The 25,405-nt window shown below is 44.9% G+C and overlaps 1 protein-coding gene across 3 annotated transcripts in view; it reads right to left on the bottom strand.

The window, feature by feature from the left end:
- FBH1 (F-box DNA helicase 1) overlaps positions 1-25,405 on the bottom strand; it is a 131,843-nt gene that overhangs the window by 86,175 nt on the left and 20,263 nt on the right. For all 3 annotated transcript variants that reach the window (XM_077264472.1, XM_077264473.1, XM_077264474.1), the window contains 3 exons: positions 16,970-17,469; positions 12,736-12,866; positions 5,600-5,729 (listed from right to left, as the gene is read on the bottom strand). In XM_077264472.1, coding sequence (XP_077120587.1) covers positions 5,600-5,729; positions 12,736-12,866; positions 16,970-17,469 — 761 coding nt within the window. The remainder of the gene's footprint in view (positions 1-5,599; positions 5,730-12,735; positions 12,867-16,969; positions 17,470-25,405) is intronic.

Genomic DNA, 25,405 nt, shown 5'->3' with positions numbered 1-25,405 from the left:
CTCCCTCTCTGGAGGCTTTTCTCTGTGCTATTGCCTTGGTCTTGTTGTTCGCCCTCCAGGAGGCAGAATATCCTGGTCCCTGTGTCTTTGTCCTTTGTGTCTTGTCTTGTTCCATTTCCTTGTCTGAACTTAGTCTTATCTCGGTCTCCTTGTCTGTGGCTTCCTTCCCTGCTGTGTCTTTCCTCGTGTTCTCAGTCTGCTTACACTCCGCACTCTTGCGGCTCTGCCTGCTCTGTACTCTTGTGGCTTTACCTCTGCTCCGCATTCCTGCGGTTCTGCTCCTTTCTACTCTGCTTATCTTCTGCTGCTGCAGTTATCCCTTGCTGCAGCTCCTCTCCACATTCCTTGTGGCTCTGCTCTGCTTTGCTGCAGTAACCTCTCGCTGCAGCTCCTCTCCGTATTCCTTGCGGTTCTGCTCTGCTTAGCTTTTGTTGCTACACTATCTTTTGCTGCTCTACCATTCCTATCCACAGCCTTGCGGTTCTCTTCCTGTGTGAACAGGTCCCAACCTGTTCCTTCATTCTCCTTTCCTTCTGGCTTGTTTCCGTACCTACATCTCCTGTGTGAACAGGTCCCAACCTGTTCCTTCATATTTTATATCCGTTCCTGCACCTCCTGTGTGAACAGGTCCCTACCTGTTCCTTCATAAACCACATCAACCAGTCCTGTGGTCTCTGCCGTGCCTTCCAATCCAGTGTTCCTGCTGTGCCCTCCAGTCCTGTGTTTCCTGCCGTCCTAGCCAGTCCTGTGTTTCCTGCCGTCCCTGCCAGTCCTGTGTTCCTGCCAGCCCTGTGTTCTCTGCCGTGTCTCTTCCAGCCCTGTGTTCTCTGCCGTGTCTCTGCCAGCCCTGTGCTCTCTGCCGTGCCAGCCTACTCGTCTGAGTTTCAGCCGTGCTCTTCTGCCAGTCGTGCCTGAGGCCCGCACCAATCCTGGAGTTCCTGTCTCCCAAGTGGGATCAGCAGCCACAGCCAGACACCACCCTGGAGTAGCACCTGGCAGCTGCCAGCTGCACAAGCCTGACCTCACCATCAGAGGCTCCAGTGAAAACCCAGGCAGCTGTCATAGTCACGCCCCTTCCAGGGTAGTCTGGTTTGTGGCACAGTGGGGCCACAAACCCCCCGAGCTCACGCCCACCAGTCAGGGCGTGAGCGTGACATAATCATTTGCTCTCCCCACACCCATATAATTCATTTCAGTACGGGTATCCTGGCGTGCGTACATATTACCTAAGCGATGACATCATCACGTAGGTGCTGTCACCAGCTTGTCACAGAAAAGCTCAGCAGGAGCTTCCCTGGAGCTGCCAATCTGATTTGAAAGGCTCCTTACGCTGAGATGTGCGCCTCGCTATGCATTATTGCTTTTCCTCACTGGGCCTAATACACCAGTAAAGGCAGTAATGCCCTGATGGCGGCCCCGTGTGCCAGCACAGGGGGCAGCTACCATCTTAGATTTTGAGCTCCTGCAACACTTCACCACTGCTCCAACCAGCTCTCCGTACAGGAAAAGTGGAGAACTGACCGGAGCAGCGTTGAAGTGGGTCCTGTACGCGGGGGCCGCACAGAATGACATGGCAGGTCCAATTCTGCCTGCGGCTTTGAATTTGACACCTATGACGTAGCAGATGACCCCTTGTCCTCGTCACAAGTCTAGGTGTAAAAAGATCATTAGAAAGATCTCTGTACATTGTAATAAGATCAACGCTAAGGCTTCCTTTTTCCAAACTGAATAACACCAAGTTTATCTTGGTACTGCAGTCCACCCATTCCCTTAATAACCTCAGTTGCCCTTCTCTGCAGCCGCTGTAGTTGAGCCATGTCCTTAGAATACTGTGCACAATTTTGGTCTCCAGTGTATAAGTGTGGCCGCACTAGTGACTTGTTTAGAAGTAAAGCTATGCTTTCGCTATCCCATTATTTGATGAGCCTTGGCAGCAGCTGTCTGACGCTGGTCAATTAAGTGGAGTTGTGATTAGTGGATCCCGAGTCATCAATTGAGCATAGAGGTGTTACCTGGTACGTAATCCGGTCTGTGCTAAGGAAACTACTACGTATTGTCATGATATGAAGTATTTACAGGAGGAGCCTAAAAAAATAGTCAGTGGCCAGTGTGAAAACTGCAAGAGCACTCATTTTGTTTGTTACAAAGACTGAATATTTAACGATTAAAAAAAAAAAAAAAAAAAATCAGACAAAAAAATATATAATGCATGCAACGAAAACCAGTAGGTCATTTTTGTTATGACGGCTTCCCTTTAAAGGGCAACTCATTTTAATTTTTTTTCATAAAATCAATAGTTTACATGAAAAACTTCGTAATCTAGCTTAGCGAAGACCTGTTTTGTTTTTTTCCCTCCTCAATATTCTCTGTTCACAGGTAAAATCTTCCTCTAATAAGGAGGTAGGAGTTGCTACTCACAGTTCTGGGTAGAATTGTGACTTTCCTTTCAGCAGCAGAATGTCCGTCTGCCGCTACCTCCTTCCATAGAACAGCATGAGCAGAAAACATTATCTCTCTGACTAATGGGGAAATCAGTCTTCACTGACTACAGATTGTTCAGATTTCCCCCAGGAATTGACAGTGAAAGAAGCCAGTTTCCATGATAATTTATTACACAGCTGCTTATTTTCATGTGGGACTATTCGTGCTTGAAATAAATATTAAAATTATGGCTATGCTTCAATTTTAAATTATTGCCAACCAAACACTGATAACTTGGAATATCAAACACCACATCAGCATATAAGGTGGCTATGTTTCTCTGTATTTCATACACTGGACACTTTTACTTACTATACACACAATATTATAAAAGTTACATAGTGCTTATTATAATGGCAAGAAAAGAAGACACTTAAAATAGCAGTGATTCGGCCAATTAAATGGCTTCAAATAAATCCAAAGTATTGGTGGCTGGCCACAATGATACATTGAGAAGACCGACACTGCTGCTGCATGTGCAGTTTCAATAGTTAGATGTTTAGACCCGATGAAGAACTTGTGCCTGAAATGCATTGACTGTTGCCCTCTAGTGACAGCATGCTGATACTACACAAATTTTGCTTAAAGTGCAGGTTATCATTCTGCAACAGTCTGCAAAAATAGGGCACTTTTTTGCACTGCCTATAAGAACACCACAAGAAAAAAAACATAATATATACATATATTTTTTTAAAGATTAAATAAAATTAGATTACTTTGACTGTAATTATGGTCATTTTAGTTTACAATGAATAGACAAAACATAAGAGATGCAAAATAAGCAACTAGTCTGCAGAAAATAAATAAATAGCAATAGTTCTTTAAAATAAAGTACTTAGTTAACATAATAGTGATCCAAAATGAACTGGAATATAAGTTGGTGTGCATGGAACATGTAGGCCCATGTTCACACTGGTCACTAAACAGACAAAATCCAAGAAAAAAAAAAAAGAGCAAATACCCTTTACTAAATAAATAAAAAGCATTAGTGCATGAAAAGAACAGTATGTGGTTAACATTTTGAGCAAAAAAACAAAAGCCATCCCACCACGTCAAGGTGACCCTATTTGGGACGCTCCCAACCTTTAGTATTAGAGGTTTCCATTTTTTCTTTGAGCTCGACATTATGTTTATATATCTCCCATGGATGGGTGTCAATTAGTCAGGGTTTCCGTCCTATTAGGCCCCTATTCAAATGTATGTCGTTTGACACATGGTAAGGTTGTAATACTAGCGGTTAGGACCATCCTGAATAGGGTCACCTTGTGTAATAATTATAGGGGATAACTCAGGAGACTCTTTGCGTGGAACAAGACAACTACAGGACACAGTTTTATAAGTGGTAAAGTCTATATTATCACACGGTGATTCAAACAGGTGCAGAGAGAAACTCAAGTCCACAACACTTGGAGTAAATGTTAAATGCAGCTTAGGAGTCTATAGGAAACTTCAGAGGAAAATGCAATCACGCAGAAAGTCTATGAAGCACAATTATTCTTGAGGATACTTGACACGAATAAGTCCTTGCTTAGTCCAAAACACAGATAGATATGCTTATAAGGCAGTTCAAATAATATCTTAGCTCAACCAGGGAGGTCTGGGTAATAGTCTCAGGTTCTTGCAGAGCAGAAACAGCTTACATGTCCAGCAAATGCAGATGGAAGCAAACACGAGCAACAGATGAAGGAGGATTACTGGAAACTGGTGTATGCAGCAGGAACTCAGAGCAGAGTAGCAGGATAACCCCACAGGTTCACAGGAGCAGGTATATAGCCAGGGAGTCACCAGAGGTCAGGAGCTGGATGCAAGGCAGAATACTATAGCACAGACTGAAGGCTGGGGTGGAGTTTTATAGCAGGAAGAAACAGTGCACATGAGACCAAAGACGCAATCTTGGAAAAGGGCAGTAATGCACAAAAAGGTAATAAAAAATGTTTGATGTGGTGGGATGGATTTTACTTTTTTTTTTTTTATTCAAAATAATGTTAACCAAGCAGCTTATGTTATTTGCATGCACTATTCTTATTTATTTACTGCAGGGTATTTGCTGATTTTGTTTTTATCTTAGGTGTAGTCTGTTTAGTGGTCAGTGTGAACATGTACCTACACGTTTCATGCATACCAACTTATATTCCCAGTTCATCTCTTTAGGTCTTAGTTTCTAGTGGATCCAGATAGTCTCTTCATATCAGAATTATGGGCTGTAGACATTTATCACTTCTAAATCAATTATTTCTTATGGCTTTTTAATGTGTCCGTAAAAAATATTGTCTATCCGCGATTTTATGATAAGCTGTCCAGGAAAAATAAAAAAAAAAAAATTTCTAACCCTGGCGGGGATACATTATTCAGTGCATGTGTGAATAATGCTTTTAATTAAAAACAGGAATATTCATGCCCGTATTAATTACTATACACTTCAGTGCATTTGCTGGTTGAATTGAACACAAAATAAGACCACTGGTTGGTAATAGCATTCAATCCAACTCTAAAGGGTATTCTGATTTATATAAGTAAAGGTATGTCCAAAGGTATGCTTTGTCCCCTTTTTCTCACTGTAGGCTGCCGGAGTGCTGATGTACAGTCCACTTAAAGGGATTCATTTAGCACAGAATGACTTAAAACCAAGTCCCGCAGTTTGGTGCTTTATGGCGGAGGGGCCAGTCATTTATATACAGCTTCACACTTGCTTGTTTTTCAACCATCACCACCCCCTTCTCTGGCCTCTTGAGCTGTCAAAGAAGGGTGTTGAAAGTGGGGAAAACAAGCAGGTGGGAAGGAGTGTATAAATGATTAGCATCGCCGTGATGCACCAAGCGCCTGTACTTTGTTTCAACAGTCATTCTGTGCTGACAGTCCCTTTAAGCTGTCCCTGCACCATGGAGCTCCAGTCAACATGGCTGTACCAGGATCTGCTCAAAGGCCCATTAACGTAAATGAGTGAAGGTCGTCCCCCAACGTCATAACTACAGGTGGATTCTCTCTCCTTGATATACCATCACTCGAGCAGATACCCTCTTAAAACCCCACATAAGCCATCAGTTACAATGTAGTTTGACACAAAAAGTTGAACCTATACTTTATGGATGCCAGCTTCATAATATGTATATGTACATACCTCACTGCTACATACAAGCTCGGGAAATCTCTGGACAACACATTTTTCTGCAGTTTCATATAAATGGTGATTCTTCAGACATTCCAAAATGGCCTGCGAGTCGGTGAGATTAGACCAAGAGGCAAAGTACCTACATAATATTCAAATGTCGGTCAGTTAGTAAAAAAAAAAAATCATCCACACAGCCAAGAAATTAAAATCATTAATCTGAAAACCATAAAATACAAAGATGTAACTGTTAGCAACGCCAACATAATGTGACCGGCTATAAAAAGGCAACCAGTCTGATAAAGATCTAAGTAAAAATGGAATGAATTGTAGGACATGTCAGAAGGTGACAATCTAAAGCTTCTTTCACATTTCCACACTGCATCAACGGATGTTGTAAAAAGCTTGGCAAACGGATTTAACGCATCCAGTAAAGGGACGGATCCGTCGAATTCGATAGTACCTGAATTTTAATGTATAAAAAGAGAGAGAGAGATATGTTTTTTCCCGGACTAGAAAATCCTTCCTTCTGAATGAAAAAACGGGATACGTCGCTGGATTCCTGTGTGTGACAGTCAGCGACGGATCCTGTGTCCATAGGCTTCCATTATAGCCAGTGACGGACAGTGCAGGACCTGTCGCTGAGCGATTTTCCGACATGCAAAAAAAACACGTTCCTCTGTTGTCCCCGCCCGACGGACCGCTATTTTCCGACGGATCCAGTGCACGACGGATGAAACGGATGGCCATCCGTCGCTAATACAAGTCTATGGGGAAAAAACAGGATCCTGCAGAAAAATTTGCAGGATCCGGTTTTTCCCCCCCCCCAAAAAAAAAATTGACGGATTTCGACGTGAGGAAAATGACGGAAGTGTGAAAGAGGCCTATCAATCAGAAGTGCACAACCCACAGCCTGCACTACGCCTAATTGTGGCCCCCGCAGTCCTGAGCTGAAACCACTGATTGCATAGGAATGTGATCAGCAGTGTCAGCGCCTCTGCATGAGAAACGCTGGGGGCCAACACCTCCCGTGTGGCTGTCTAGCCAATAAGTGCTTTCCTTTAATACAGAGGAGAGCACTCGCTGGATACTGGTTGGAGCCTGCATTAACCAATGAGTGTTCTCCTTGGTAGTATAACAAAAAAAAAAAAAACACACACACCACAGCCAGTAAGCTCCCAACACAATCATATCCCTGCACTCTGTGACAGCAGTACCGTTTAGTACCCCATTTTCTGCAGGCTCAGCTGCTGCTACAGAGGAGGGATATTCCTCTACTAGTATGGTGTCCTGCTCCTTCATTTTAGGCAAAACATTTTTTGCCCTTATGTGTGTATGTGTACACACACACACACACACACACACACACGTAGAAGTTTGGGCACCCCTGGTCAAAATTACTGTTATTTTGAAGAGTTAAGCAAGTTGAAGATGACATTTCCTGTGTATTTTTTAGGGAAAAAAAATATAATCTTTGAAAGGTTAAAAATTATAAAAAAAGGAAAATGGGTCAGTGCAAAAGTTTGGGCAAGCTAAGGTTGCATGACTAAAGACCTTGGGGTCTGAAACGCGTCTGCCAGTGTGAACGGCCCCATATAGGGTTAGTGGCCATTATGCTGTTATAACGGATTTTAAGAATTTTCAATCAACATTCATTTTATGGGATTTCTGGAGGTAGATCTTTTTTTCTTCACTCGATCGATATTCCTGCTGCACTGCTGACCTATCCATGCGTCGGATCCTTGGCCTCAGTTGGGTGACGTGACTTAATTCCTTATTCTGGCTACTCATGTTACAAACAATTTGTTGAAATGTAGAGACTGTTGGGTCTCCACCTGGTGGGTTGCCTGTAGTAGGTGTGTCGGAGGCCTATTATACGGTTTTATACTCTGTGGAAATTGATGCAATTTTAGTGGTGGTGTGTGACAATTATTCTTTGAAATGTGGAGACTCCAAGTTGGGTCTCCATCTGGTGGGTTGCCTGTGTAAGTAGGGCTCCCAGACAGCTGCACTTACTTTGTCAACTACCTGTGTTCCCTTTCTTACAATTGTCTACCAATATTACTGTATGAAACTGATGTTTGTGACATCTGAGTGTGGCTGGAATAAAAAAAAAAAATTATACATACATACACACACACACACACACACACACACACACACACACACTGCTCAAAAAAATAAAGGGAACACTTAAACAACAGAATATGACTCCAAGTAAATCAAACTTCTGTGAAGTTAAACTGTCCACTTAGGAAGAAACACTGTTTGACAATCAATTTCACATGCTGTTGTGCAAATGGAATAGACAACAGATGGAAATTATTGGCAATTATCGAGACCCCCTCAATAAAAGAGTGGTTCTGCAGGTGGGGACCACAGACCACATCTCAGTACCAATGCTTTCTGGCTGATATTTTGGTCACTTTTGAATGTTGGTTGTGCTTTCACACTCGTGGTAGCATGAGACGGACTCTACAACCCACACAAGTTGTTCAGGTAGTGCAGCTCATCCAGGATGGCACATCAATGCGAGCTGTGGCAAGAAGGTTTGCTGTGTCTGTCAGCGTAGTGTCCAGAGGCTGGAGGCGCTACCAGAAGACATGCCTGTACACCAGGAGACGTGAGGGGGCCGTAGGAGGGCAACAACCCAGCAGCAGGACAGCTACCTCAGCCTTTGTGCAAGGAGGAACAGGAGGAGCACTGCCTGAGCTCTGCAAAATGACCTTCAGCAGGCCAAAAATGTGCATGTGTCTGCACAAACGGTTAGAAACTGACTCCGTGAGGATGGTCTGAGTGCCCGACGTCCACAGATGGGGGTTGTGCTCACAGCCCAACACCATGCAGGACGCTTGGCATTTGCCACAGAACACCAGGATTGGCAAATTCGCCACTGGAGCCCTGTGCTCTTCACAGATGATAGCAGGTTCACACTGAACACATGTGACAGATGTGACAGAGTCTGGAGACGCCGTGGAGAGCGAACTGCTGCCTGCAACATACTTTAGCATGACCGGTTTGGCAGTGGGTCAGTAATGGTGTGGGGTGGCATTTCTTTGGAGAGCCGCACAGCCCTCCATGTGCTCGTCAGAGGTAGCCTGACTGCCATTAGGTACTTAGATGAGATCCTCAGACCCCTTGTGAGACCATATGCAGGTGCGGATGGCCCTGGGTTCCTCCTAATGCAGGACAATGTCAGACCTCATGTGGCTGGAGTGTCTCAGCAGTTCCTGCAAGATGAAGGCATTGAAGCTATGGACTGGCCCGGCCGTTCCCCAGACCTGAATCCGATTGAACACATCTGGGACATCATGTCTCGCACTATCCACCAATGTCACGTTGTACCACAGACTGTCGAGGAGTTGGCGGATGCTTTAGTCCAGGTCTGGGAGGAGATCCCTCAGGAGCCTCATCATGAGCATGCCCAGGTATTGTAGGGAGGTTATACAGGCACGTGGAGGCCACACACACTACTGAGCATCATTTCCGTGTCTTGAGGCATTTCCATTGAAGCTGGATCAGCCTGTTACTTCATTTTCCACTTTGATTTTGAGCATCATTCCAACTCCAGACCTCCGTGTGACATTAGTTGTGATTTACGTTGATCATTTTTAGGTTTTATTGTTCTCAACACATTCCATTATGTAATGAATAAAGATTTACAACTGGAATATTTCATTCAGTGACAGAGGATGGGATATGTGAGATATATATATATATATATATATATATATATATATATATATATTGCAAGAGTCATGTCGGTCTGGTAGTCGGGGGCAGATATATCTCGCCCAGGTACTTGTCCTATGTGAGTTAGGCCGCTCAGTATCTTCAGGATACCGAGGGGTTAATAAGTGCAGGAATAAAGGATGACCAGCTGGGGGTTTCCATCGTCAGCCTGGGGCACACAGATTGCCTGTCTGTGTGAGACAAACGTGAGTGAGAACTGTGATCAAGGACTATGTGTTGTTAGCTGGGTGGGAGAAGCCCCCCCAGTTGTTAAGATAGCAACGTATTGGTTTAGTTAGTGCCGGACAGGCTAGGATTTATTTTTATGTTTTGTTTTTTCTATGTTGCTTTCACTTTAATAAACCTGACCTAAGGTCAGCCAACTTGGAAACCTGCTGTCGCCTCAGAATTCAATGCACAAACCACGTGACCTTTGACCCCAGCAAAGGCGATCCCGGAGTGTTTTGTTACAATATATATATATATATATATATATATATATATATATATATATATATATATATATATATATATATATAACAGATAGAGACCGCTGTGACGTTGTTCGAAAGAATTTTCACACTACGATCCCTGACCGTATCTCGGCATAGTTGTAGAGTCTCCCATATCGCCTTTAGTTCTCTGTAATTGGAGGATCTTCCCTGGTCTTCCAGGGACCATGTACCCTGCAGGTATCGCCCCTCCACTTCTTATGCGCCAAATCCTTTCAGACATTCGTCGGTGGGGATACGGACACAGAGAGAAAGGATCCATGGTACTCCTTCAAAGAGATTGTTCCTGGATCTCCACCATGACAGGGAATTCTTTATATTGGCCGAGATTCTCATTTTCCTGTCTAGGCCGGAGGGATGACTGTTCCAGACTGATAGGACCGTACCTTGTAGCTGTCTTGAGTGGGCCTGACTCCATCGTATGCTTGGGATGTGGGATGTCATCAGGCCTAGGACCCTCATGGCATATCTGAAGGAAAGTCTTGTTCCTCTGTAATACCCGTATCCTGCTTCTGAGCTCCTCCTGCTTTACGAGGGGAAGGGAAGACATCCTGCCATGGTAATCGAGGAGGATTCCTAAAAACCCCTTCTGGATACCTGGAAGTAGATTGGATTTTTCCCAGTTGACGCGCCAACCCAAACCCTCTAGAATGTCAATAGTCTGAGACAGCTGCTGATTGAGGAGGAAAGCGGAGTACGCTACTACAGTAGAAGGATGTCATCTAAGTATGGAACCACAATAATTCCTTTCCGCCTCAGAAAGGCTGCCACCTCCGTCATTATCTTCTTAAAGATATGAGGAGCTGAGGATAGGCCAAGTGGAAGGCATGTGAACTGGAAATGGCGTCTTGCTCCCTGAATAGCTAGTGCAAATCTCAGATATTGGCGGTGGTTTAGGTGAATTGGTAAGTGATAGAGACACATACTAAGATCTAATGTGCACATGGCAGAGTCCTTCCCTATCAACTGAATGCTTGATTTTATTGTCTCCATTTTTTTATTTTTTGTACCTGACCCATTGATTCAGGGTTTTAAGTTTATAATGGTACGATATTTCCCCAAAGGCTTTTTTGGAGAAAAGGGAGTAGTGACCCTGACCTATCTCTGAAATAGGTACTGGCTCGACTGCTCCTAATTCTAAGAGGTTCCTGACATCCACCCAGAGTTTTCAGGGCAAATAGGGATTCGGGTTTGGGGGTGCAAAAACCGTTGAGGAGGGAGATAGGAGAAGTCTATCCTGTGTCCTTCTTCTATGGTCCGCAGGATCCACTGGTTGTCTGTAATGATCTGCCATTTTTCCAGAAAAAAATGAAGTCTCCCTTCTACCTTCCTGGCTTCAAGATCTCCACTGTGGGCTGGAAGAAAACTGGGTGGATCTACCTCTCCTCCCCCTTGGGGTAACTCCACCTACCGTCTTTCCCTCACCCATAGGGTATGTGCACACGTTGCGGATTCCATTGCGGATTTGCAAAGTACTCCGGGTTGCATCACAGGGAGCAGACATCTCTGCAACACTTACCTCCCATTGACTACACGGCCATTAGCCTCCTTAGAAGAGGAAATTGAAATTCTGATGTTTTGATTTTTTTCCCGGCATTACGGGGTCTTTACCAATTGAGTTAGTTAATTATATATTTTGATAAATCAGTCTTTTACTAATATTGGGAGGTAGAAAGGCCATTGCTTTTTTTTTCATAAAAAAAAAAATAAAAAAAATAAAAAACCACTGATACATCACTTGACTATTTTGTAGCTCCCCTTAGAAAATTTGAACTTGACTTTTGCTATACACAGCAATACTGCGTTATTGCGATGTATAGTACAAGTGATCGTCCAATGGCATGGTCTCTTATGAGTGTCATGTCATGGGCTGGCTTTCATAGAAGAACCATCATAACAGGCACAGGGATCTTCAGTAGACTCCAGGTTGTGATGGCAAGTCACTGGCACCCTACGATTGTCTTGCGGGGGTAAAAGAGGGTGAGAGAGGGGGATTTGGCAGTTCAAACAATCTCTGACATTTAACAGGTTAAACAGCTACAGGAGCAGCTTCGCTCTACTTGTGTCTGTTAGAGGCAGATGATGCCTGCGTTATTCAGCCATCATCTGTCGAGAAAGAAAGGGACCTGGTGTATGACGAACTATTACAGATAAGTGAGCATTGTATATGCTAGGCATGCATCTAATCTGTGAGTGATGTGTGTGATGCCTGCTTCTGACATGCGAATGCTGCGTGTCTGATATGAGCGATATGTGCCACTAAAGAGAATAGGACCCCAACCGCAACAGTTAAAATTGCTCATTATTCCCTAAAAGTGAGTGAATATACATGAGAATTTCATTATTTAGCCACCACTCAAGTACCAATGCCATATTAGCATGACCCAAAGCAGTATAGGTTTTATTAAGGCCCATTAAAAGTAGAAAAAGATGGCAATGCTCTGCAGAGGCTGCTTTCAGAGTATTACAGCCTAGTCCTCCGGATTGCTGGGGGTCTCAGTGGTTAAGTCCCCAGTAATCAGTAACGTCCTCTATTCATTATTCATCTATAAGGTATAACTTACTATTTGAAAATCAACCTTTAATGCTAAACTATCATAGGTTTGAAGACAGCACTCTTGACAGTCACTCTTCCTCACTGCAATTGGGGACCATTGGATTTCCCTAGATCCAATATTTAATCACTTTTCCCATAAATGGGTGGGAAATTCTAATAGCGGGAATTCCCTTTAAAATGCAAAAAACCGAGTAACTGGCTTTACTGAATGAATGTGGGCATTACGTATCTCGCTAGAGGTCCATGTAAAGTCAGGTCACTTTTGCACTAATGCTGGGTTTGTTAGTGGTGGGTTTCCCTTGAGAGGAAGCAGAATAAGATCAAAGAAGATAGAGAATAAAACTTACTTTACTAGATGTAGTATACAGAGAGGGTTGTCTGCAGTTATCCCATTCTTCTTAAGATCATCATCAACTTCCACTATAGCCTGTGCATCTTTTGCAAGATACCGGTGATACAATTTCTTCCATCTAATAAACTGAAAAAATAAACAGGAAGTTACAAGCATATAAGAAAATATTATAAGAGGTAATCACGTAAATAAAGGGAAAACAAAACAAAAAAACAAACAATCTGATCACGTCGCTGTGCAGATCTAAAGAAAAGCGAGAGCAGAAAAGAACAAAGACGTTTGAGGTTACATTGACACAAAGTGGTACCAGCTGCACCACTGACAAGCGATAGCTATCTATATACACACAGACATGCATCTCTAGCGAAGAAGTACAGCGGCACTCACCACTGATTTATCCAAAGGAATTTATTCGGTCGTAGATTTTTGCAAAGACAACATAGATAAGGTAACAGCTGTTTCACATGTATTCACAATTCTGCCGGCCCTTAAAGGGAAAAGGTCACGCGAAAAAAAAAATGCCATTAACCTGCAGATATGGGGTTAATCTGCAAGTTAATAGCATTCTGAACCTGTATGGCAGCTGCACTTATCTCTCTACTGGCAGGAGGAAATTACCTTTATTCCTGCCAGCAGCGTTTGCCTTCCAGTCATAGAGATGGCACCACGGTTTCAGTTATCTCTCAGAGTATAGAGATAAGAAGCTGTAACCGCGTCCCTGGCCTTCACCGACAGCCGTCCCTAATGCTGAGCCGGCTGTCCATCAGTGCCCAGAGGGAGGTTACAGCTACCACTCTGTATGCAGAAACCAACCGCACTGGAGCCAAACTTTATTCCTGCCGGCAGCATTCATTTCTTACTGGCATCGGGGGCTCTAAGTGTGGGCACTATGCTACGAACCTGCAGATAAACCCCATATCTGCAGGTTAATAGTTTTTTGCCAGGTTCCCTTTAAGTGAACCACTCGTCTAAATGACTTTAATATGCACAATCAAAAACCATTTCAGAAACACACTTCAGGTGAATAAACTACAACAAGTCTTAGGCCGGATTTTAATTATTAATGATAATAACTTTTATATATTTTGTTCTTTTTGGATCTCTTCATGTTTCTGCTGTAGATCATCATCAGGATTGTAGTATAATTATAGATTTGAAGTGCCAATCCTATATGTACTCTGGACGTTTTTGTGCCAAAATACAGTATTTTATAAGCACCGATTGTCTTCTTAGTACTGGGAAGGTCTGAATTCTCCTGGAGATAGATTTGACCCATGAATTGAGAATTTGGGGAATTTGTCAGCCAATGAGTGGAACCAAGCAGACTCTCTGATTACATTACAAAGTTTCTCTTCCTATGATGTGGAAGTGTCCTGACTTGGTGTCCTTTTGGAAGAGAGGGTTGTAGCAATGATTAATAGGGTTTATTCAATTGACGTAGAGCTTTCACCATTAGTATGTATATCGGGATATGTTGAAGATCTGTCTATTGATGAGTACGGCACGTATATTATATATGGCAAGAAAATTGATAGCAGATCAGCAGCCTGTGATATCAGAATTTATTGATAAAGTTAACTGGCTAGTAAATTTGGAAAAAGGCATACACCTAAAAAGAGATGCTATCTCTAAGTTTGACAAGATATGAGGTCTATGGATTGATGGCTCTGGTTCGACATCTAGGGAACTGATGAGATTTCACCTCGGCTTGCTTTGAGATATGTTTATCTGATGCCTCAAATTAAACTTCTTTGAAAATTAATTAAAACGTTATTAGTAGTGTTGAGCGATACCGTCCGATACTTGAAAGTATCGGTATCGGAAAGTATCGGCCGATACCGGCAAAGTATCGGATCCAATCCGATACCGATACCAATACAAGTCAATGGGACTCAGGTATCGGACGGTATTCCTGATGGTTCCCAGGGTCTGAAGGAGAGGAAACTCTCCTTCAGGCCCTGGGAACCATATTAATGTGTAAAAGAAAGAATTAAAATAAAAAATATCGCTATACTCACCCTCCGATGCAGCCGGGACCTCAGCGAGGGAACCGGCAGCGTTGTTTGTTTAAAATTCGCGCTTTTACTTGGTTACGTGAGGTCCCGGCTTGTGATTGGTCAGGGCGGCCATGTTGCCGGGACGCGGACCAATCACAGCAAGCCGTGACGAAATTACGTCACGGCTTGCTGTGATTGGTCCGCGTCCCGGCAACATGGCCGCCATTAACCAATCACAAGCCGTGACGTCACGGGAGGCTGGACATGCGCGTATTTTGAAAAGCGCGCGTGTCCAGCCTCCAGTGACGTCCCGGCTTATGATTGGTCACGGCGCCATGTTGCCGGGACGCGGACCAATCACAGCAAGCCGTGACGAAATTACGTCACGGCTTGCTGTGATTGGTCCGCGTCCCGGCAACATGGCCGCCATTAACCAATCACAAGCCGTGACGTCACGGGAGGCTGGACACGCGCGCTTTTCAAAATACGCGCATGTCCAGCCTCCCGTGACGTCCCGGCTTGTGATTGGTTAATGGCGGCCATGTTGCCGGGACGTCACTGGAGGCTGGACACGCGCGCTTTTCAAAATACGCGCATGTCCAGCCTCCCGTGACGTCACGGCTTGTGATTGGTTAATGGCGGCCATGTTGCCGGGACGCGGACCAATCACAGCAAGCCGTGACGTAATTTCGTCACGGCTTGCTGTGATTGGTCCGCGTCCCGGCAACATGGCCGCCCTGACCAATCACAAGCCGGGACTTCACGTAACCAAGTAAAAGCGCGAAATTTAAACAAACAACGCTGCCGATTCCCTCGCTGAGATCCCGGCTGCGTCGGACAGGTGAGTATAGCGATATTTTTTATTTTAATTCTCTTTTTTACACATTATTACATTAATGTTGTTGCGATACCCGATACCCGATACCACAAAAGTATCGGATCTCGGTATCGGAAATTCCGATACAGCAAGTATCGGCCGATACCCGATACTTGCAGTATCGGAATGCTCAACACTAGTTATTAGTATTTCCGCAAGTTATATATAGCTGGGTTGACTATTGTTACTATGTTCAAATATTTATTCATCTAATTATGCTAGTTTTGCGGAGCCAAGATGTACAAATAACTCATGTTTAATTAATGCTTCTTAAGGTTGGGGTGGTGGAGAACTGTGTTTCTCTAATGTTTGTTTGGTTGTTTTTTCCTTTGTGTAACTCTTTATAAAAATTAATAAAAAATTTGATTTAAAAAAATACATTACAAAAGTTTCTTATTCTCACGTGTACTATTGATTCATACACATTAAAAAAAATGTAGAAGTCAACAAAACTTTAACAAAAGCAACTTGAACAGACATACTGGTACCGATTATAAAATGGACTCAGATCATTTTGGTTGATCGCCTCCTATTGATGGCACTGGTTCAAAACAAGCCCCATGAGCCCAGGATCACCATCATGTTCAGGCCACATGCCATCAATGGGTTGTGGCGGAACTTTACCTTTCTTTAAAGAGCGTGCATGTTCACAAAACCTCTTGTACATGGAACAGATCATTTTAGCAATGGTATTAAAGGGGCTGGTTAACTGGTTCAAGTCAGGGAGAAGTGGCAATACATGTGAAACAGCTGTTGCTTAACCTGCATGGTTTCTGTAAGATCTCACCCAACGATCCAAAAAGATTTATTTGGTCATAGAACACCTAACAAAGCTATAGTGTTAATTTGCAGGTTTGGGTTACGGAGGTGCCAAGCCACACTACTGAAAATGCAGCACACGGGAGAAAATGAGGAGTTTCTCCTGGAAGCAGCCGGATTTCAGTCATGCCGGTGTGTCCCGAGCAATTACAGTCACTGCTCACAGCACTAGTGGCTGCTGTAGGTACACCCCATCGTCGTCATCGGGCATTAGAGAACCCTGGAAGAGTCCGTTATCCTTTGAGAAAAAAACCCACCCCTTCCTGTTGATTGATTGCTCTAGTCTGGTGACATCAGAGCTCTCGGTGACTCGGCCAGGATACCACACCGCCGTGAAGACACTGGGTAACTGTTCTACACATACAGGGGCAAGTTTAAAAAAGAGAACTATAACAAAACCACAAAACAGTTACGTGCCACACACTACTGCTGCTATTATCATGCAATTGCCTGGGTTCAATTTAATAGACAATTTTTTTTTATGTCAGGTTCCCTTTAAGTCAAAAGAATTTTTACACTAAAAGCCATGTACAAACCAGGGGGTCATGGACCAAGGACTTCCATTTATGACAAACCAAGCTGACATTCTGATAGAGGTCCACGATTGGGAGGAAGCCGAATATACGCTGCAGCAGTTCAGCAGGGAATTGGTTTATGTGTCCACATGGTGCATAGTTCTGGTCAGTCACACCCAACAGGCCATAACAAGAGGCAGACAGTGAGTCCAGCATGAGACTCATTTCATCATCATCGTCCTCCTCAAAGAATTCGCTGGACGATGATCGGACGTCCTCTCCTTGCCCATGTGCATTTGAATACTGGCTTGTCCTTTCTACGGAAGAAAATGGCCTTTTCCTGCTGAAGATGGGATCTGATGGAGACACCTCATTATCACTGTCAATCTCGACAGCGGCCTCCTCCACGGCACAAGACGCATCCTCCGCCATCTCAGGCGTATGGCTCCTGCTGGTGGATTGTTCTGTGCTTACATCACCATGTGAAGGACTGAAAGAAGAGCTGCTTTTTCTTCCTTTACCTATAGGGAGAGAAAGGAAATACATTGCAAATAAGAACATATCCCAGCAAAAAGGTTACAGATTACTGTAGTGTGCAGGCAAATAGCACGTAAGGAAATTATACAGATGTAGAAGTGGAGCTTAAAAAAAAAAAAGTACATGGCGAATAAAAACAAAACCAACACTAACTGCATTCTAGAGAGTGACCGGCATCATAAAGGTCTGCATTGTATAAGGCATGCTACAGATCAGCAGATTACCCAAAAATGCCATAGACATGTGTTCTAACAGACAGCCAAGACCCCGATCATTATTTATCTCCGCTCTCCACTACAAGACCCCTACTGCTCAGGGATAGGAGGAGTAAATAATGGATGCAGTGGTCCCTACCACCAATAGACTCAAAATGCCGCTTCTATGGCCACATCCATGTGCCGATCCTGAGCGCTGGCACCTGCACAAAGAACTGCAGAAAGTAATGATGGGGTTTCCGGTCACTGAAAGCTAGTGTCTGACTCGCGCTGCTATTCCATTCATTCTCCATCCTTTACACTGCAGCTCTGCTTGTCCAGTTTGGGTAAATTGTAAATGCACAGCCCAACACAATCTCAAGCAATGCAAAGAGAATTTCTATTACAGGTAACTAAACAAACAGAAAAAGAAGGGCTTTGAGTCGGTAGGAATGTACTCTCTATAGCTTTAAAGGGAACCAGCCAGCAGGTTTCTAGACCTCACAGTAATGTAATGCCATCACAGTAAAGTGCACGTAATGAGGATTACTTCCACAATTTTAAATTAAAAATCCATGTCCTCCTTGCCTTGTAATCAGCTTTGCAAATGAGCTTGGGGCAGGGGCTAGGGTTGCACTCTCTGGCTTCTCAGATCTTCTCTTCCCGGTGTTGGCTTACTGCCAGTGATTGACAGGTCATTCATCTGTGAGCGTCGCCCACCCCAGATGATATCTCGTGCTAGTACAGTCATTCTGAAGGAGGAGCATGCATAATAACGCTCTGATGACATAGCGAGAGACAAGACTTCCTGGGTATGCACCACCCCTATAAAATCTCAGGGGTGAAAACCGGTCAAAGAGACTGACATCTTGTGCAGGCACCTTCATTCCCGGAGGCATTCCGGCTCTTGTATCTTCATCAGAACATTACTGCACGTGTGCCGACCCTGGAATGATGGCGCCTACGCGAGATGTCTACCTATCCATCACTGGTAGACGGCTGGAGCTGGGAGGAGAGAAAGGCAAGAGCTGTAAGTGAAGACCAAGCTCATTTGCAGAAAAAAAAATGTAATATTATAAAGGTAAGGAAGCAATTATCATTATTCATATAATCGAGATAACTTAACAATAAACTTATGCAGCAAAATTGCAACATCGGGCTTTTTGAGGCAGAAATATCTTGAGGAAATACTCATTAGTGGATTTCACGACTAAGCATGTACAGCACAGATTCAAACATTTTAACTAAAGGTGTTGTCCCCCAACTTGGACAACCCATTCTCAATCATCATGTTTCCACTAATAAAAATAACACCTATATACACCTCAGGTGCCGGCACCAGTCCAGCAGTGTCAGCACTGGCTCTCCTGGGGATCCCTGGGGCCAACCAGTGTTCCCTTCACTTTCCCCACTTTGGACAAATCATCTGGAAAAAGTTAAGAGACCAGTCGCAGCTCCGACTTCCACGAGATTTCAGAATGGGGAGAGTGAAGTGGCTACCCAGTGTGTCTTTCTGATATTCTTTTTTTTTTTTTGCTTTTTTTCCCCCAAATTTAACATCCACCGTAAAGAAAAACCTAAATAAAACTGCTAATACAGTTTTTCATTTAATCTTTGCAAAGGATACATTAAAAACTGGTGCCCTATGGATGGTGTTTGTATAGCAGTTTGTTTTGAATCCACTAAAACCTATAAGAAACTTCATGTAAATTACCACATTGCATAACAAATTTTTTGTGTGCAGTCAGATTTGCAGACAAAACAGAACATAGACTGAAAAAGAAGTTCACGAATTACTCATTAACAGATAATACACTACTATGCAGAAGCTTCAGGCTGTGTGGATAAAATGCTGCAAAGTAAGGCTGCCGTCACACTATCAGTATTTGGTCAGTATTTTACCTCAGTATTTGTAAGCCAAAACCAGGAGTGGAACAATTAGAGGAAAAACATAATAGAAGCATATGCACCACTTCTGCATTTATCACCCACTCCTGGTTTTGGCTTACAAATACTGATGTAAAATACTGACCAAATACTGCTAGTGTGACGGCAGCCTAAGGCTAGGGTCACATTGCGTTATGTGACCGCGTTTAACGGACTACGTTACACCGCGGCATAACGCGGTGTTAACGTAGTCCGTTAACGCCGCCATAGCCTGTAATGGTGAGCGCGTCGCTAGCGCCCGCCCACATTGGGCGGGCGCTAGCGATGTCGCGTCATTTGAGTGACGGACCTCGGACGCTGCTTGCAGCGTCCGCGGCGCGCCCGAGGTCCGTTCCTCGCTAGTGCAGATCGGGGATCTGCGCTAGCGGGGACACCGAACGCGGACCCTAGGGAAGCATTGCGTTAGCGCAACCCACTAGCGCTATGCGCTTAACGGATTGCCCTAACGCAATGTGACCCTAGCCTAAGAATGCTGTCAAAAATAGAAGTGTAATATATCATTTTTGATCAAACAAAAAGCAAAATGAATGAACAAAACTGAATGAAAATTAACAAATATTTGCGTAACCCCCTTTGCCTTCAAAACCCAATCAATTCTTCTCACTAGACTTGAACGCAGTGTTTGAAGGAACTCGGCAGCGAGTGTGCCCCAAACCTCTTGGAGAACTAATCACAGATCTGTGGATGTCGCCTGTGCAAATCCTTCTGGCTCTTCATGCAATCCCACACAGACTCCATGAGGTTGAGTTCAGGGGTCTCTGGAGGCCATGTCATCTCTTCCAGGGCTCCTTGTTTTTTTTTTTACACCGAAAATAGTTTTAAAATTGACTGTATGTTATTGCCTGGCTGCAGAATACATTTGGATCCAGATGCCTCCTTGATGGTATTGCATAGTGAATAAGTATCAGCCTGTTTCTCTTCATTGAGGATTTCATTAAAGGGGTTTTCCCACGAACAAAAGTTCATTTTCATCAGTAGATCTTGGAATAATAATAATTTCCACAACTGGATGTGTATAAATAAACTGTTCCTGTGCTGAGATAATCTTATACATGTGCCCCTGCTGTGTACTGTGTAATGGCCGTGTCTGACCCTACAAGAACATGGTCTGATCATACCATAGCGAATACAAATAAAAGTATACAGACATTACAGCAAACAATTCATTTCTTTAAAGTAAAAGATGGTTTAAAAACAGGCAGGGAAATGTTTTACCTCATAAAAAGAATCAGCTGCGATCCCTGCTATAATATCTGTATACTCTTGCCTCCTCCACCACCCAGGAGCTGTGGTATGATCAAACCATGTGCCTGCACAGTCAGACACGGCCATTACACACGAAACAGCAGGGGCACATGTATAAGATTATCTCAGCACAGGAACATTTTATTTATACAACCTCCAAATGTGGAAAGTATTATTATTCCAAGATCTATTGATTAAAATGAAATTTTATTTGTGGGAAAACCCCTTTAAAGGGAACCTGTCAGCAGGATTTTTCTAAATAACATACAGACACCTACATGCCTACTGTAGCGTGGCTAAAGGGTGTCTAATCGACGGGAGATATGTGTCACATAGATGGCTTGCCGCTGTGATGTAACCATAGCTACCTATATGTGTGTCAGGACCTGTGGTGATGTCACAACCACATGTCTGTTCATGTGATGGGTTCTGGGTGTGGTTAGACCTATTAAAGAAAGCCTAATGCTTAACACAGTGGATATGTGTGGAGGTGCTAGCCTCCAGAGGGTGTTAAGGCTACAGGACTGAGCCTGAAGGAATGGACACTTGTTTTTTTCCTTTGCCTGAGCTAAAGGCTATTTGTTTTCTGTTTATGCTAATTGGTTTATGGAGCAATAAACCTTTGAACTTTTGTTGGAACCTGCCTCCTAAGTGTCAGCCGTCGCACCTGAGTGAGTGAAACCCCTACAATTGGTGGAGAATGCGGGCAGCGTTCCCAGTGGAGACGTAAGTCTATTTTTGAATGTCCTGGGTCAAGTCTGCTGTAAGCCAGCAAGCATTGCCGGGGAAAATGGAGGACCTGCTGAAACACTTGGTCCAGTTGCAATCACAGCAGGAGCAACGGCAGCAGGTACAGCAAGAGACGAACAGGTTGTTGATGCAGCAGATACAACAGAGCCAGCAGGAGCAACGGCAGAGCCAGCAGGAGCAACGGCAGCAGATGCAGCTTCTGGCATCCGCCATCCAGGGCAAGACGAGCACCCCAACCCCAGGTCTGGCTGATGACACCCACGTCCGGAAGACGGTAAGACGCGCATTGCAGAAAATGACTCCCGGGGATGATGTTGAGGCCTTCCTGACGGTGTTTGAGAGGGTCGCTGAGAGGGAGAAACTTCCGCCAGAGCAGTGGGCAGAGATATTGGCGCCTTACCTGACGGGAGAACCTCAGAAGGCGTACTATGATTTAACCTTGCAGGATGCCAAGGAGTATCACAAATTGAAAGCCGAGATTCTCGCACGTTTGGGGGTGACATTGACTGTTAGGGCACAGCGAATTCACTGCTGGGCCTATCACCGGGATAAACCGCCTCGCTCCCAAATGTTTGACCTGTTGCACCTGGTCCAGAAATGGCTGCAGCCAGAGACATCTACGCCTGCACAGATGGTAGAACGGGTGATGATGGATCGGTTTGTGCATTCCCTCCCGAGGTCCATACAGACTTGGGTTGCCCAGGGTGATCCCCAGAATGCCGACGAACTGATCGGACTGGTCGAGAGATACCAAGGGATGGAAGGCACCTTCGGGAGGCAGCCCATGCCGTACTGGGGATCCCAGAAAGGTGCGGAGTCCCAAAAAGGGGTGGGGCGTCCAAGGTCACAAAGGGCGGGTGAGGTGGTGCCCAAGGTCCCTACGGGTGATATTATGTGCTGGAGGTGCCACGGGCCTGGACATATAGCTGCCCGTTGTTCCCAGACCACTGAGCAGATGGACTGCAGCATGGGATGCCATAGTTCATACTATGCATATCCCAGCCTGCAGTGTGAACTCTCCGCCCAATGAGGGGCCTCAAGCGTGTTCTGTAAAAGTGAACGGTCGAGCGGTAACAGCGCTGTTAGACTCGGGGAGCTTAGTGACCCTGGTGAGAGCCACTTTCCCTCTCCACCTGCTCCCGGGAAAGAAGGTCGGCGTGCGGTGCATACATGGTGATGCAAAGGACTACCCTATGGCCAGGGTGGATATTGAAACGGCGTGTGGTACTGAGTCCCATGAAGTCGGTGTTGTTCGGGACTTGTTGCACCCTATAATTATTGGTCGGGATTTCTGTTTGTTTTGGGATTTGTGGGGTAAGGGTTCCGAGGTCCCTAGCAAGAGTAGGGAACCAATGAACCCTAAAAAGGTATCGCCACACCCAGAGACAGACAGGTTTCCTTTTTGTGTCCTGGTTGGGGATGAGGAGGAAGTGTCCCCTGCATCTGACATTCTGGAGTTAGAGGTAACCGGTGAAAATTTTGGGACTGCCCAACATAGGGACCCAACTCTGAGGGAAGCCTTTAATAATGTCACAGTTATTAATGGGGTTGTACAGGAACCGGGGGCAGACACAAGATTTCCCCATTTTCTGATGAATGGGGAGTTGTTGTACCGAGTCACGAAAGTAAGGGAGGAGTTGATAGAGCAGTTGGTAGTGCCGGGTCCATATAGACGGAAGGTATTAGATATGGCCCATTCGCACATCTTGGGTGGACACCTAGGGGTGGAAAAAACACAGGAACGGGTTGTGCAGAGGTTCTATTGGCCTGGGTGTCACCGGGAAATAGTGAACTATTGCAGGTCTTGCCCTACATGTCAGCTAACTGCCCCCTCTCCTCATTTCAGGAACCCCCTTGTGCCACTGCCCATTATTGAGGTGCCATTCGAGAGAATTGCCATGGACTTGGTCAGTCCCTTAGTTAAATCAGCCCGGGGCCATCAGTATATATTAGTCATCCTGGACTATGCCACACGCTATCCTGAGGCAATTCCTCTGAGAAATTCTTCCTCGAAGAGTATAGCCCGCGAGTTGGTCCATGTGTTTTCCCGGACAGGTCTGCCGAAGGAGATTCTGACTGACCAGGGGACACCTTTCATGAGCAAGGTGATGAGGGAGTTATGCAAAGTCCTGAAAATCTCCCAGTTGAGGACCTCGGTGTACCATCCCCAGTCAGATGGTCTTGTTGAGAGATTTAACAAAACACTGAAGAGCATGCTGAGAAAAGCTATAGAGAAAGACAGTAGAGACTGGGACTGTCTCTTACCATATCTGATGTTTTCCATTCGTGAAGTTCCACAGGCCTCCACAGGGTTCTCACCGTTTGAGCTTCTATATGGCCGACATCCGAGAGGACTCCTGGATATAGCTAAGGAAACTTGGGAAGCCGAAGTTACGCCCCACAGAAGCGTCATTGAGCATGTGGCCCTGATGCAGCAGAGGATTGCAAAGGTGATGCCTATCGTGAAAGAACACCTCCTCCAGGCACAAGAAGCTCAGGCCAGGGTCTACAACCGGTCTGCAAGAGTTAGGCAGTTCAAACCGGGAGACCGAGTTCTTCTGTTAGTTCCGACGGTGGAGAGCAAGTTCTTGGCCAAATGGCAAGGGCCATATGAGGTCGTAGAGAAGGTTGGTGAGGTAAACAATAAAATTCACCAACCAGGTAGACGGTAGACGGAAACCAATCCAAGTCTACCATGTCAACCTCATCAAGCCATGGCAAGATAGAGAGCCGGCAGTAACTCCATCTCTGCTAAGCAACCCAGAAGGTGAGGTTGGAGGGGTTACTATAGCGGAGACGCTATCGAAGGCCCAGAAATAGCAGTGCTGGGAGTTACTCCAGAAGAACAGTGACCTGTTTTCTGAGTTGCCTGGGTACACGAAGGTCATAGAGCATGAGGTCCTGACAGAGTCACATGTGCACGTGAACGTGAAGCCCTATCGAATTCCTGAGGCCCGTCGAGAAGTAATCTCCAAGGAAGTGGAGCGTATGTTGAAGCTTGGAGTCATTGAGGAATCCCAGAGCGGTTGGTCGAGCCCAATTGTCCTTGTCCCAAAACCTGATGGGGAGTGGAGATTTTGCAACGACTATAGGAAGTTGAATGAGGTCTCCAAGTTCGACGCATATCCCATGCCCCGCGTTGATGAGCTCATCGAAAGGCTTGGACCCGCCAGGTACATAACCACCTTGGATTTGACGAAGGGGTATTGGCAGATCCCTATGGCACAGGAAGCCAAGGAGAAGACGGCGTTTTCGACACCAGATGGATGTTTCCAGTATGTCCGGATGCCGTTTGGCCTACAGGGAGCTCCGGCGACCTTCCAGAGGGCTATGGATAGAATCCTTGCACCCCATAAGGCATACGCTGCTGCGTACCTGGATGATATCGTCATCTTTAGCCCGGACTGGGACAGTCATCTGGAAAAGGTCCAAGCGGTGTTTGATGCTATAAGAGAGGCCGGATTTACAATAAACCCGAAGAAGTGTGCCTTGGGTAAAGAAGAAGCTAAGTGCCTTGGATACATAGTGGGTCATGGAGAAATAAAACCCCAAATCAGTAAAGTGGAGGCAATTCAAACATGGCCAAAACCAGTTTCCAAGAAGCAAGTTAAAGCCTTCCTGGGAATCGTGGGATATTACAGGAGGTTCATCCCAAACTTCGCCACGATGGCTGCGCCTCTGACTGACCTGCTAAAAGGGACAAAATCAGTAATGGTTAAGTGGTCCGAAGAAACAGAGTCAGCCTTCCAAGAAATGAAAGAGGCTTTGTGTAAGCAACCCGTTC

The sequence above is a fragment of the Ranitomeya variabilis genome, chromosome 5 (genome assembly GCF_051348905.1).
Source record: "Ranitomeya variabilis isolate aRanVar5 chromosome 5, aRanVar5.hap1, whole genome shotgun sequence".
Classification (NCBI taxonomy): domain Eukaryota; kingdom Metazoa; phylum Chordata; class Amphibia; order Anura; family Dendrobatidae; genus Ranitomeya; species Ranitomeya variabilis.
Note: the sequence above shows the minus strand (reverse complement) of the source record. Positions and strands in the feature narration are given on the sequence as shown.